General features: G+C 41.8%; 1 protein-coding gene across 1 annotated transcript in view; it reads right to left on the bottom strand.

Annotated features, from left to right (window-relative positions):
- Nucleotides 1-3,983, bottom strand: part of CAAP1 (caspase activity and apoptosis inhibitor 1) — a 59,245-nt gene extending 55,262 nt beyond the window's left edge. Inside the window, exon 1 of the mRNA XM_045562775.1 lies at nucleotides 3,613-3,983. Coding sequence (XP_045418731.1) covers nucleotides 3,613-3,888 — 276 coding nt within the window. The 5' untranslated portion in view covers nucleotides 3,889-3,983. The remainder of the gene's footprint in view (nucleotides 1-3,612) is intronic.
- Nucleotides 3,984-13,838: the final 9,855 nt, after the last annotated feature.

The raw sequence follows: 13,838 nt of genomic DNA, 5'->3' as shown, positions 1-13,838 counted from the left end.
ATAGGGAACTCAATAAACAACAGATATCATGGCACTCTCAGAAGTTTGAGATGTTATTGACATGCCTAATATGCAACAACTTTTTCTTCTTCATAAATACACTTCTTTTCATTAGAAGTTAGGTTTAGTTCTGTATGCAAATGTTTTTAATACTTAACGTTGTTTGTGTCCCCACCATGATAAAGCATTAGAGATATGGAAACCATTTAAGATAAGAAAGGTGATATCCAAAACTGAATCTAGAACGAGTGCAAGAAGTGAATATATCTACAACTATTACAGGATTTTTTTAAAGAGAGTTTAACAAAAAAAAACAAAAAACAAAAAAACAAACAACAAAAACCACCCCTAAAAAACCCCACCAGATCCAGACAGCTGAATGATCCAATGGTCAAGTTCTGACAAATATTTGAAAAGAAGATATATACCATTCTAGAACACACCAAAAAATACAAAGCCTCCCAACTCAATCCATAACAAAAATAAAAACTATAAGATAATCTAACTTAGAAACATCTACACAAAAGTAAAACTATCAAATTCCAGCCAAGTACAACAAACCAGCCCAACAAACCAAATAGAACTTATCCCAAGACTGCAAGGACAATTCAACATCAACTAATTTATCAGTCATTTATCAATAAAATTACATTATCTAATTAAAGGACAAAACCTACCTGATCATCTCAACAGAATGCCAGAAAACCATCTGATAAAACTCTACAACCCCCAGTGACCTAGGAATTACCTGATCAAAGGTATTTTTCAAAACCTATGACAAATATACTCATTGCTGGAACATTAGAAATGTTCCCACTAAGAAAAGATTGAAAAGAATGCCCACTTCCACTGCTACTGTTCAATACTACACTAGAAGTCCTTGGTAACCCAAAAAACAAAAAAATAGTAGTTCCAAAAATGAGACAGAATTCATTATTAGCAGAAATTTTTTTGAAAATCAATTTTAAACTAATAAATAGTATAACAAGAAAACACATAAAAATAAATGGACTTCTATGCTTCCACAACTCCCAATTTTAAAATATAATGTTAAAAAGCATTAAAAGAGGCCAGGCATAGTGGCTCACATCTGTAATCCCAGCACTTTGGGAGGCCGTGGCAGGAGGATTGCTTGAGACCAGGAGTTCGGGACCAGCCTGAGCTACATAGAGAGATCCCGTCTTTACAAAAATTTAAAAATTAGGGCCGGGCGTGGTGGCTCACGCCTGTAATCCTAGCATTCTGAGAGGCCAAGGCGGGTGGATTGCTTGAGGGTCAGGAGTTCAAGACCAGCCTGAGGAAGAGTGAGACCCCATCTCTACTAAAAATAGAAAGAAATTATCTGGCCAACTAAAAATCTATATAGAAAAAATTAGGCGGGCATAGTGGCGTATACCTGTAGTCCCAGCTACTCGGGAGGCTGAGGCAGTAGGATTGCTTAAGCCGAGGAGTCTGAGGTTGCTGTGAGCTAGGCTGATGCCACGGCACTCATTCTAGCCTGGGCAACAAAGCGAGACTTTGTCTCAAAAAAAAAAAAAAAAAAATTTAAAAATTAGGCTGGGAGCTCACGCCTGTAATCCTAGCACTCTGGGAGGCCAAGGCAGGTGGATCACTCAAGGTCAGGAGTTTGAGGCCAGCCTGAGCAAGAGCGAGACCGCATCTCTACTAAAAAAAAAAAAAACAGAAAGAAATTATCTAGCCAGCTAAAAAATATATATAGAGAAAAAAATTAGTCAGGCATGGTGGCGCATGCCTGTTGTCCCAGCTACTCGGAAGGCTGAGGCAGGAGGATCACTTAAGCCCAGGAGTTTGAGGTTGCTGTGAGCGAGGCTGATGCCACGGCACTCACTCTAGCCCAGGCAACAGAGCGAGACTTTGTCTCAAAAAAAAAAAAAGGAAAAAAAAAAAAGAAAAAATTAGCTGGACATGGTGGTGCAGGCCTGTGGTCTCAGCTACTAGAGAGGGTGAGTTGGGAAGACTGCTTAAGCCTGGGAGGTTGAGGTTGCAGTGAGCTATGATGATGCCATTTGACTCCAGCCCAAGCAATAGAGCAAGACCCTGTCTCCAAAAAAAAAAAAAAAAAAAAAAAAAGACGTTAGAAGGTACAGAATACTTTTATAATCCTGTTTGATCCTGGAATAGGAAAGAACTTTCTAAACAACACACAAAATCTAGATGGCCAAGAAAAATATTAGCTTTGACTACAAAGAAATGAAAGGCTTCAATTCAGTACATGCTGGACAAGGTATAACAACATTTGCAATATACTCCACACAAAGAATTAGAATGAAGATTTTATGAAAAGATATTAGAAACTTACCAGTGAAAAGTTGAAAACCACCAAAGAGAAAAATGGGCATAGGATATGTACAGAAAATTACATAGGAAGGAATTAAATAGCATATAAAAATATAACAATGATCAATCTCACTATTAATCAGGAAAATATAAATTAAAACAATATTAATTTGACGCATTAGCCTGGCAAACTTTTAAAAAATGTATTATCTTTTCCTAGATAAAGGCTTAAAGAAAAAAAAATTAATAAAACGTATTATCAAATGTTAGTGAAGATTTGCAGAAATGGGCATTCTCTCATTTAGGTACTATTCAGACTATAAATCAGCAAGGTCTTATTTGGAAAGTATTTGGTGACACCTACCAAGTTTTTTTTTTAAGCGCATAAACTTTGACCCAGCAACTTCACTTCTAAGACTCTATCCTAACATGACTCTTGCACAAGATATATGTACAAAAATGTTTGTTTTCATATGGTAATAACAAAAATTGGAAACCTAAATATTCATTAATAAAGATATAATGGAATACCAGGCAGTCACTAAAAAATAACATAGCACATATAAAAAGAAACCTATCACACAACAATGCAGTGGTATTCGATAGAGGGAATATGACAATTAAGTCTAGATGGAGGAAGTTAAATACACAGATCAGGCAAAGGCTAATAAAAAGGGCTGCAAATCAAAGTATTAATGCAGAAACACGAAAAGGGACTCCACACTTTTCCCTTGATTTCTGTACTGAATGAATTTAAAGTATAATACATTCGTTTTATAATAAATTGTAAACTATTTTTTAAGGCAGCGGTATCTTGGCAGTTTGATGGAGCATAATGAACATGGCTTTTGTAAAGTCAGATATCGAATTTAAGTCTAGGAGCTACTAACAAACTGTGACCCTGGGTAAAGTTCCTTAACCTCTTTGGGTTTCAATTTTCTCATCTGCAATGTGGAGTTAACCATAATCTACTAAAAGGTGAAGGCCAAGAGAGAAGTAAAGCGTATGGCTCCCCAGGGCAATGAAAGCTAGCTTCCAACCCATACTCTTCAAGGAGAGTGAGATCACAGGAGTGGAAGGGGCCATAAGTTTAAAAAAAAAAAAAAAAGTTAGCTGATCAGTAAATCCAGAAAGCAGAAGTTCAAGACATGAGAGTGAAAGGTTCGCCAGAATTTAGGACTATGAACCTCAAGCACCAGTGAACACTTGGGATTGCCACACTTAATTAGCTCCAGCCGGCATCCCATCCCGCCGGTAGTCAGCCTTCTTCCAAAAAAGCAGTCCCGGGAAGCGGCGAGAGGAGCGCGCACGCACCTGCTGCAAAGAGCCCGAGACGCTGGAGGATGAGTCGGTGCTCCTCCGCTTCCGGCGCTCACTGCTCCCGCCCCAGCAGCTGCCCCCGCTCCCACCCCCGGTGACGCTTCCACTGAAGCTGGCGTTCCCACAGCAACTGACGGTCCCGCAGCCGCTGGTACTTCCACTGCCGCCACTGGCAAGGGCAGGCACGAGGTCTGGGGCCGCGAGCCCCGCCGCTGCCTCCTGGCCGCTACGTTTGCGCCGCTTCTCCCGGGAAGACTTCTTCCCCGTCATGATCCCTCTGCTGTAACCATGCGAACAAAGTCCGCCGTCTCCGCACCGACTGAAGCCGGGATCAGGCTGCAACTGGAGGCAGGCGCTAGCGTCGCAGGTTTTGCGTCACTTCCGGCCTCGTCGCAGACCGCGGTGAGGCGTTTCCAGAGGGTATGCCGGCGCCAATCGTGCTGCCTCTCCAGTGGCGGAGGTAGACTTGAGTTTGTGAGTCAGTCCTAGCCCTAGTTTGCTTCTGTTTTTATACCTCTGTAGAGGGCGGAAGGTGGGGCTTGACGAGAGTTCTTTGACTTATTGGTACTGCTTTTTCATGTTTGTCAGTTTAAAAAGTACTGAATAAGGTAAAAGTGTAGTTTCTGATTTTTCCATTTTCTTTTGCCTCCAAATTTTATTTATGGTATTAACAACGTTGTAACAATAAAGAGGACTTAGGGGAAAGTAGTTTCATCTCATTATCGTCATCACCTGGGGAAATTATGTATTTCCTGCATAAAGTCCAAGATGGACAAGTAAAGGACTTGAGTTTTTGAAAATTGACTATGGGTCATAGCTTTATGATTGTTAGATTTTGTGGGCGACAGTAATCTATACAGAAGGCAAGTTTTAAAATCAGGGATCAAGGGCACATTTAAAAAAGTGTCACCGTTTGCCTTCGGTGGTCTCAGCAGGGGGCTTTAGCGAACGAAGGCAAAAGGTAGAGTTTGGGGCAAAACTAGCTGAGTGGTAGTAAACCTGTGCCTTTCCTTGGAGTAAGAAGCAATGTAAAAAACAATCTAACTTTGACTACATTCCCAACTTATCTCATCATTCAACAACTAATAAGTACCTAAAACAAACAAGGCCAGGGTTTATAACTAGGGGTGCTTCCAGTCCTAGGAAAACTATCTTTTTCCCCCCAGGCTCCATTCTTACCTTTGCCTTCCAAGGTACATGCTGAGCCTGAGCCTGCTATGTTCCCTATGTTCCCACGAGTTCCATATCAGCCTCATTATGTATCATACCTGAAAACAATGAAAGAATTACTGTCACAGACAGGATATATACATAAAATTAATAACACTTAATGTTTATGACCCTGTTATGGAGTGAATTGTGTATGAACAAAATCACTATGTTGAAGCCCTAACCTCAAAGTGACTGTATGTGGAGATAGGGCCATTCAGAAGCTAATTAAGGTTAAATGAGGTCTTAAGGGTAGGGCCCTAATCTAAAATGACTGGTATCCTTATTTTAAAAGAAAAAGAAAAAGAACAAGAAGAGACACCAGAGGTTGTCCTCTCTCCTCAACATGCACACAGAGGAAAGGCCATGTGAGGACACAGCAAAAAGGCAGTCTTCCACAAGTTAGGAAGAAAAGCCTCACCAGAAACCAACCCAGCTGACACCTTGATCTGTGACTTTTAGCCTCCAGAACTGTGAAAAAATAAATTTCTTTATTTTTTTGAGACAGAGTCTCACTCTGTTGCCCTGGGTAGAGTGAGTGCCGTGGCGTCAGCCTAGCTCACACCAACCTCAAACTCCTGGGCTTAAGCAATCCTTCTGCCTCAGCCTCCCAGTAGCTGGGACTACAGGCATGTGCCACCATGCCTGGCTGATCTTTTTCTCTCTATATATAATTTTAGCTGTCCAGATAATTTCTTTCTCTATTTTTTTTAGTAGAGACGGGGTCTCACTCTTGCTCAGGCAGGTCTTGAACTCCTGAGCTCAAACAATCCAGCCACCTCGGCCTCTAGGATTACAGGCGTGAGCCACCGCACCGGTCAATAAATTTCTATTGTTTAAGTCATCTAGTTTGTGGTCTATTGTTATGGCAGCCTGAGCTAACTAATTCAATCCCAAATAGTATGTATTAGCCTGGACAAAACTAGTTGTTTATTAATTCCTGGTTGCCAATTATTCTCTTATAAAATCAATTGAGAAGCTTCTGGATTTCCACTTTGTTCTACAGCTATCTGTCAAATAGTTTTCTTATTTCTTCAGCTGGACCAAGACGGCAAAGCACTTCTTCCTAGATTGCTATAGAATATTTGTGAATTTGGCAGATGAATCCCAGTGTTTGTCGACCCTCCAATACACTTGTTCTAGGACACAAAGGCATTGTCCTACCACTGGTGATAGAGAAGGAACAAAATATACAAAATCCATGGCTTCATAGGTTTATAGTCCAGTGGGGAAAAACAATACGAAAGTACATAATAGGAAGTGCTTCTATTCTCATTCGGTATGCCATTCTGCATTCTTCTTACTGTTTTATTTTTCTTCAGTGTTCTTAACACCACCATACACATCCACACCCACACATACGTGTATGTGTGTCTATATATATGTTTTTTTTTCTTTTCTTTTTTTTTTTTGGAGTCAGTGTCTCGCTCTGTCACCCTGGCTAGAGTGCAGTGGCATCATCATAGCTCACTGCAACCTCTTTACCATTAAGCTGATCTCTCTGTTACAACATAAAGTCCTAATTAATAATACAATATACAACATGTAAGACATTCCATGATCTAAACAGCATTTTTCTCTTCAGGTACATCTCTCTCCTAGGAATATACCCACCAGGCCTATTCAACAACCCTACTTCTACTTATCTTACTTTATATAAGGTTCAAGTATGACCTATTTAAAACCATTCCAAGTCACTTCCATCATAAATCCTGCTGAATTAACCACTTCTTTCGTTAACCCACTGTCCTCCCTACAGAGTATCCAAAACTCTTTACTGCAGGCACTTGCTCAATATCCTCTCCAATACACTACTAGTTCTCATGAACAGAGGCCATGTATTACACACCTTTGTTTTCTCAACACCTAATACATTGCTTGGAACAAGCAAGGGATTCAAATATTTGTTAAAATTCTGTTTACAGAAAAATACAACTTCTGTAACATAATTTAAAGAGATTTATTCTGAGCCAAGATGAGTAACTATGGCCCAGGGATCCACAAATCCAACACTGAGTAAGAGGTCCTGAGGGAGCAGGGTTACAGTTTGTTTTCATGCACTTTAGGGAGACAGGAATTGTAGGTAAATTACTTACTCAGGGGACTAAAGACTGAAACAGGACCCGCACTTTTCACTGTTCTTTTCAGAATCATTTGATTCATCAGACAGGAGTGGCGATTTCTTCTCCAGACCAATCGAAGGCTAGGCCAAAGGAATTGGATCTTTCCAAGAGGTTTGTGGCACAACTTTTGAAATAACCGCTACGTTGAGAACTATTTGGTATTTTTTCATAGCACTTTTCACCATAATTGTCATAAGGTTGGTCTCTGCATCCTTAAGCATAGGATAGTTTTCACAGACAAAAGTATGCTGAGGCCCAGGAAACTTGGCATTTCCAATAGTTGGTACTACAGACCATAAAGAAAGTGTTCTTTTAAGTATTATTCCACTGTGGTTTCACGATTATTTTCAGAACCAGAGCAGGTTTCACGCATTAGAATAAGAATCCTTCCTCCTAGTTCAGATTTCTATGTGGGGTGTGAGTGTGGGGCTTCTGTCACCCTTGTGTTTGATTTGTTTACCTCCAGAGTTGGTAAGTGCATATTTGCAAGAGATGGGAAAAGTGTGGATTGTGATTCAGATTTCATCCTGACACTGTTGAAATAATCAGTATGTTGGTAATTATTTGCGATTTCCATAGCGTTTTTCACCATAATAGTGGTTGGTCTCTACATCCTTAAGCCTATGATGCTTTTCGCACAGAAAACTCTACTGAGGCCCAGGTAAGTTGGTATTTCCCATCCCTGGCACCACAGCCTTTCAAGAGACGACTGTTTTCAGTATTATTTCACCATCCTTTCACCACTGTTTGAAGAACAGGAGCATTTTTCAACCCTTAGCATAAGAATCCTTCTTCAGAGATGAGATATTTTTCTGGGGTGGCAAGTACAAGGCCTCTGTCAGTCCTGGGTTTGTTGGACTAGCACCAGACATGAGAAGTGTGCCTCTGTGTGAGAGGTGAATAGTGCGGATCCTATTTCAGTCTAAAGACTGAAACACGATCCGCACTTTTCACTGTTCCTTTCAGAATCATTTGATTCATCAGCTAGGAATGGCGATTCCTTCTCCAGACCAATCGAAGGTTAGGCCAAAGTAACTGGATCTTTCCAAGAGGTGTGTGGCACAACTTTTCAAATAACCGCTAGGTGGAGAACTATGTGGTATTTTTCCATAGCACTTTTAACCATAATTGTCATAAGGTTGGTCTCTGCATCCTTAAGCATAGGATAATTTTCACAGACAGAAGCATGCTGAGGCCCAGTTAACTTGGCATTTCCAATAGTTGCTACTAGAGACTATAAAGAAAGTGTTCTTTTAAGTATTGTTCCACTGTGGTTTCACCATGATTTTGAGAACCAGAGCAGGTTTAAGGCATTAGCATAAGAATCCTTCCTGGTAGTTGAGATTTCTGTGTGGGGTGTGAGTGCCCGGCTTCTGTAAGCCCTGGGTTTGATTTGTTTACCTCCAGAGTTGGTAAGTGCATATTTGCCAGAGATGGCAAAAATGTAGATCGTGCTACACATTTCATCCTGACACTTTGCAAATAACCAGTATGTTGGAAATTATGTGCCATTTCCATAGCGTTTTGCACCGTAATAGTGATGAGGTTGGTCTCTGCATCCTTAAGCCTATGATGCTTTTCGCAGAGAAAACTCTACTGAGGCCCATGTAACTTGGTATTTCCCATCCCTGGCACCAGAGCCTTTGAAGATACGATAGTTTTCTGTATTATTTGACCATCCTTTCACCACTGTTCCGAGAATGGGAGCTCTCTTCAACCATTAGTGCAAGAATCCTTCTTTAGAGATGAGATATTTTTCAGGGGTGGCAAGTGCAGGGCCTCTGTCAGTCTTGGGTTTGTTGGACTAGCGCCAGACATGAGAAGTGCGACTTTGTGTGAGAGGTGAATAGTGCGGATCCTGTTTCAGTCTAAAGACTGAAACAGGATCCGCACTTTTCACCGTTCCTTTCAGAATCATTTGATTCATCACCTAGGAATGGCGATTCCTTCTACAGAGCAATGGAAGACTAGGCCAAAGTAACTGGATCCTTCCAAGAAGTGTGTGGCACAACTTTTCAAATAACTGCTAGGTGGAGAACTATGTGGTATTTTTCTGTAGCACTTTTCACCCTAATTGTCATAATGTTGGTCTCTGCATCCTTAAGCATAGGATAGTTTTCACAGACAAAAGCATGTTGAGGCCCAGTAAACTTGGCATTTCCAATAGTTGGTACTAGAGACTATAAAGAAAGTGTTCTTTTAAGTATTTTTCCACTGTGGTTGCACTGTAATTTTCAGAACCAGAGCGGGTCTCAGGCATTAGCGTAAGAATCCTTCCTGGTAGTTGAGATTTCTGTGTTGGGTGTAAGTGCGGTGCTTCTGTCAGCCCTGGGTTTGATTTCTTTACCTCCAGAGTTTGTAAGTGCATATTTGCCTGAGGTGGGAAAAGTGTGTATCGTGCTTCAGATTTCATCCTGACACTGTGGAAATAACCAGTATGTTGGAAATTATGTGCCATTTCCATAGCGTTTTGCACCATAACAGTGATGAGGTTGGTCTCTTCCTCCTTAAGCCTATGATGCTTTTCGCAGAGAAAACTCTACTGAGGCCCAGGTAACTTGGTATTTCCCATCCCTGGCACCAGAGCCTTTCAAGATACGATTGTTTTCAGTATTATTTCACCATCCTTTCACCACTCTTTCGAGAACAGTAGCACTTTTCAACCGTTAGCGTAAGTATCCTTCTTTGGAGTTGAGATATTTTTATGGGGTGGCAAGTGCAGGACCTCTGTCAGTCCTGGGTTTGCTGGACTAGCGCCAGACATGAGAAGTGCGACTTTGTGTGAGAGGTAAATAGTGCGGATCCTGTTTCAGTCTAAAGACTGAAACAGGATCCGCACTTTTCACTGTTCCTTTCAGAATCATTTGATTCATCAGCTAGGAATGGCGATTCCTTCTCCAGAGCAATGGAAGTCTAGGCCAAAGTAACTCGATCTTTCCAAGAAGTGTGTGGCACAACTTTTCAAATAACTGCTAGGTGGAGAACTATGTGGTATTTTTCTGTAGCACTTTTCACCATAATTGTCATAAGGTTGGTCTCTGCGTCCTTATGCATAGGATAGTTTTCACAGACAGAAGGATGCTGAGGCCCAGTAAACTTGGCATTTCCAATAGTAGGTACTAGAGACTATAAAGAAAGTGTTCTTTTAAGTATTATTCTACTGTGGTTGCACCATCATTTTCAGAACCAGAGGGGGATTAACGCATTAGCATAAGAATCCTTCCTGGTAGCTGAAATTTCTGTGTGGGGTGTGAGTGCTGGGCTCCTGTCAGCCCTGGGTTTGATTTGTTTACCTTCAGAGTTGCTAAGTTCATATGTGGAAGAGATGGGAAAAGTGCGGATCGTGCTACAGATTTCATCCTGACACTTTGGAAATAACCAGTATGTTGGAAATTCTGTGCCATTTCCATAGCGTTTTGCACCTTAACAGTGATAAGGATGGTCTCTGCATCCTTAAGCCTATGATGCCTTTCGCAGAGAAAACTCTACTGAGGCCCAGGTAAGTTGGTATTTCCCATCCCTGGCACCACAGACTTTGAAGATACGATTGTTTTCCGTATTATTTCACCATCCTTTCACCACTGTTTCAGGAACGGGAGCACTTTTCAAAGGATAGCGTAAGGATCCTTCTTTGGAGATGAGATATTTTTCTGGGGTGGCAAGTGCAGGACCTCTCTCAGTCCTGGGTTTGTTGGACTGGCGCCAGACATGAGAAGTGCGCCTTTGTGTGAGAGGTGAATAGTGCGGATCCTGTTTCAGTCTAAAGACTGAAACAGGATCCGCACTTTTCACCGTTCCTTTCAGAATCATTTGATTCATCAGCTAGGAATGGCGATTCCTTCTCCAGACCAGTCCAAGGCTAGGCCACAGTAACTCGATCTTTCCAAGACGTGTGTGGCACAACTTTTGAAATAATCCCTAGGTGGAGAACTATGTGGTATCTTTCCGTAGCACTTTTCACCCTAATTGTCATAAGGTTGGTCTCTGCATCCTTAAGCATAGGATAGTTTTCACAGACAAAAGCATGCTGACGCCCAGTAAACTTGGCATTTCCTATAGTTGGTACTAGAGACTATAAAGAAAGTGTTCTTTTAAGTATTTTTCCACTGTGGTTGCACTGTAATTTTCAGAACCATAGCGGGTTTCAGGCATTAGCATAAGAATCCTTCCTGGTAGTTGAGATTTCTTTGTGGGGTGTGAGTGCGGGGCTTTTGTCAGCCCTGGGTTTGATTTGTTTACCTCCAGAGTTGGTAAGTGCATATTTCCCAGAGAGGGGAAAAGTGCGGATCGTGCTACAGATTTCATCCTGAGGCTTTAGAAATAACCAGTATGTTGGATATTATGTGCCATTTCCATAGCGTTTTGCACCGTAACAATGATAAGGTTGGTCTCTGAATCCTTAAGCCTATGATGCTTCTCGCAGAGAAAACTCTACTGAGGCCCAGGTAAGTTGGGATTTCCCATCCCTGGCACCACAGCCTTTGAAGATACAATTGTTTTCCGTATTATTTCACCATCCTTTCACCACTGTTTCAGGAACGGGAGCACTTTTCAACCGTTAGCATAAGAATCCTTCTTTGGAGATGAGATATTTTTCTGGGGTGGCAAGTGCAGGACCTCTGTCAGTCCTGGGTTTGTTGGACTAGCGCCAGACATGAGAAGTGCGCCTTTGTGTGAGAGGTGAATAGTGCGGATCCTGTTTCAGTCTAAAGACTGAAACAGGATCCGCACTTTTCACCGTTCCTTTCAGAATCATTTGATTCATCAGCTAGGAATGGCGATTCCTTCTCCAGACCAGTCGAAGGCTAGGCCACAGTAACTCGATCTTTCCAAGACGTGTGTGGCACAACTTTTGAAATAACCACTAGGTGGAGTACTATGTGGTACTTTTCTGTAGCAATTTTCACTGTAATTGTCATAAGGTTGGTCTCTGCATCCTTAAGCATACGATAGTTTTCACAGACAAAAGCAAGCTGAGGCCCAGTTAACTTGGCATTTCCAATATTAGGTACTAGAGACTATAAAGAAAGTGTTCTATTAAGTATTTTTCCACTCTCTTTGCACTGAAATTTTTAGAACCAGAGCGGGTTTCAGGCATTACAATAAGAATCCTTCCTGGTAGTTCAGATTTCTGTGTGGGGTGTAGGTGCGGAGCTTCTGTCAGCCCTGGGTTTGATTTGTTTACCTCCAGAGTTGGTAAGTGCATATTTGTGTCAGATGGGAAAAGTGTGGATGGTGCTTCAGATTTCATCCTGACACTTTTGAAATAACCAATATGTTGGAAATTCTGTGCCATTTCCATAGCGTTTTGCACCGTAACAGTGATAAGGTTGGTCTCTGCATCCTTAAGCCTAGGATGCTTTTCGCAGAGAAAACTCTACTGAGGCCCAGGTAAGTTGGTATTTCCCATCCCTGGCACCACAGCCTTTGAAGATACGATTGTTTTCCGTATTATTTCACCATCCTTTCACCACTGTTCCAGGAACGGGAGCACTTTTCAACCGTTAGCGTAAGAATCCTTCTTTGGAGATGAGATATTTTTCTGGGGTGGCAAGTGCAGGACCTCTGTCAGTCCTGGGTTTGTTGGACTAGCGCCAGACATGAGAAGTGCGCCTTTGTGTGAGAGGTGAATAGTGCGGATCCTGTTTCAGTCTAAAGACTGAAACAGGATCCGCACTTTTCACCGTTCCTTTCAGAATCATTTGATTCATCAGCTAGGAATGGCGATTCCTTCTCCAGACCAGTCGAAGGCTAGGCCACAGTAACTCGATCTTTCCAAGACGTGTGTGGCACAACTTTTGAAATAATCCCTAGGTGGAGAACTATGTGGTATCTTTCCGTAGCACTTTTCACCCTAATTGTCATAAGGTTGGTCTCTGCATCCTTAAGCATAGGATAGTTTTCACAGACAAAAGCATGCTGAGGCCCAGTAAACTTGGCATTTCGAATAGCTGGTACTAGACACTATAAAGAAAGTGTTCTTTTAAGTATTTTTCCACTCTCTATGCACTGTAATTTTCAAAACCAGAGCGGCTTTCAGGCATTAGCATAGGAATCCTTCTTGGTAGTTGAGATTTCTGTGTGGGGTGTGAGTGCGGTGCTTCTGTCAGCCCTGGGTTTGATTTGTTTACCTCCAGCTTGGTAAGTGCATATTTGCCTGAGGTGGGAAAAGTGTGGATGGTGCTTCAGATTTCATCCTGACACTTTGGGAATAACCAGTATGTTGGAAATTCTGTGGCATTTCCATAGCGTTTTGCACTGTAACAGTGATAAGGTTGGTCTCTGCATCCTTAAGCCTAGGATGCTTTTCGCAGAGAAAACTCTACTGAGGCCCAGGTAACTTGGTATTTCCCATCCCTGGCACCACAGCCTTTGAAGATACGATTGTTTTCCGTATTATTTCACCATCCTTTCACGACTGTTTCAGGAACGGGAGCACTTTTCAACCGTTAGCGTAAGAATCCTTCTTTGGAGATGAGATATTTTTCTGGGGTGGCAAGTGCAGGACCTCTGTCAGTCCTGGGTTTGTTGGTCTAGCGCCAGACATGAGAAGTGCGCCTTTGTGTGAGAGGTGAATAGTGCGGATCCTGTTTCAGTCTAAAGACTGAAACAGGATCCGCACTTTTCACCATTCCTTTCAGAATCATTTGATTTATCAGCTAGGAATGGCGATTCCTTCTCCAGACCAATCGAAGGCAATGCCAAAGTAACTCGATCTTTCCAATAGGTGTGTGGCACAACTTTTGAAATAACCGCTAGCTGGAGAACTATGTGGTATCTTTCCATAGCACTTTTCACCCTAATTGTCATAAGGTTGGTCTCTGCATCCTTAAGCATAGGATAGTTTTCACAGACAAAAGCATGCTGAGGCCCAGTAAACTTGGCATT

The sequence above is a fragment of the Lemur catta genome, chromosome 10, assembly GCF_020740605.2.
Source record: "Lemur catta isolate mLemCat1 chromosome 10, mLemCat1.pri, whole genome shotgun sequence".
NCBI lineage: Eukaryota > Metazoa > Chordata > Mammalia > Primates > Lemuridae > Lemur > Lemur catta.
This window is presented reverse-complemented; position numbering and strand designations above follow the sequence as displayed.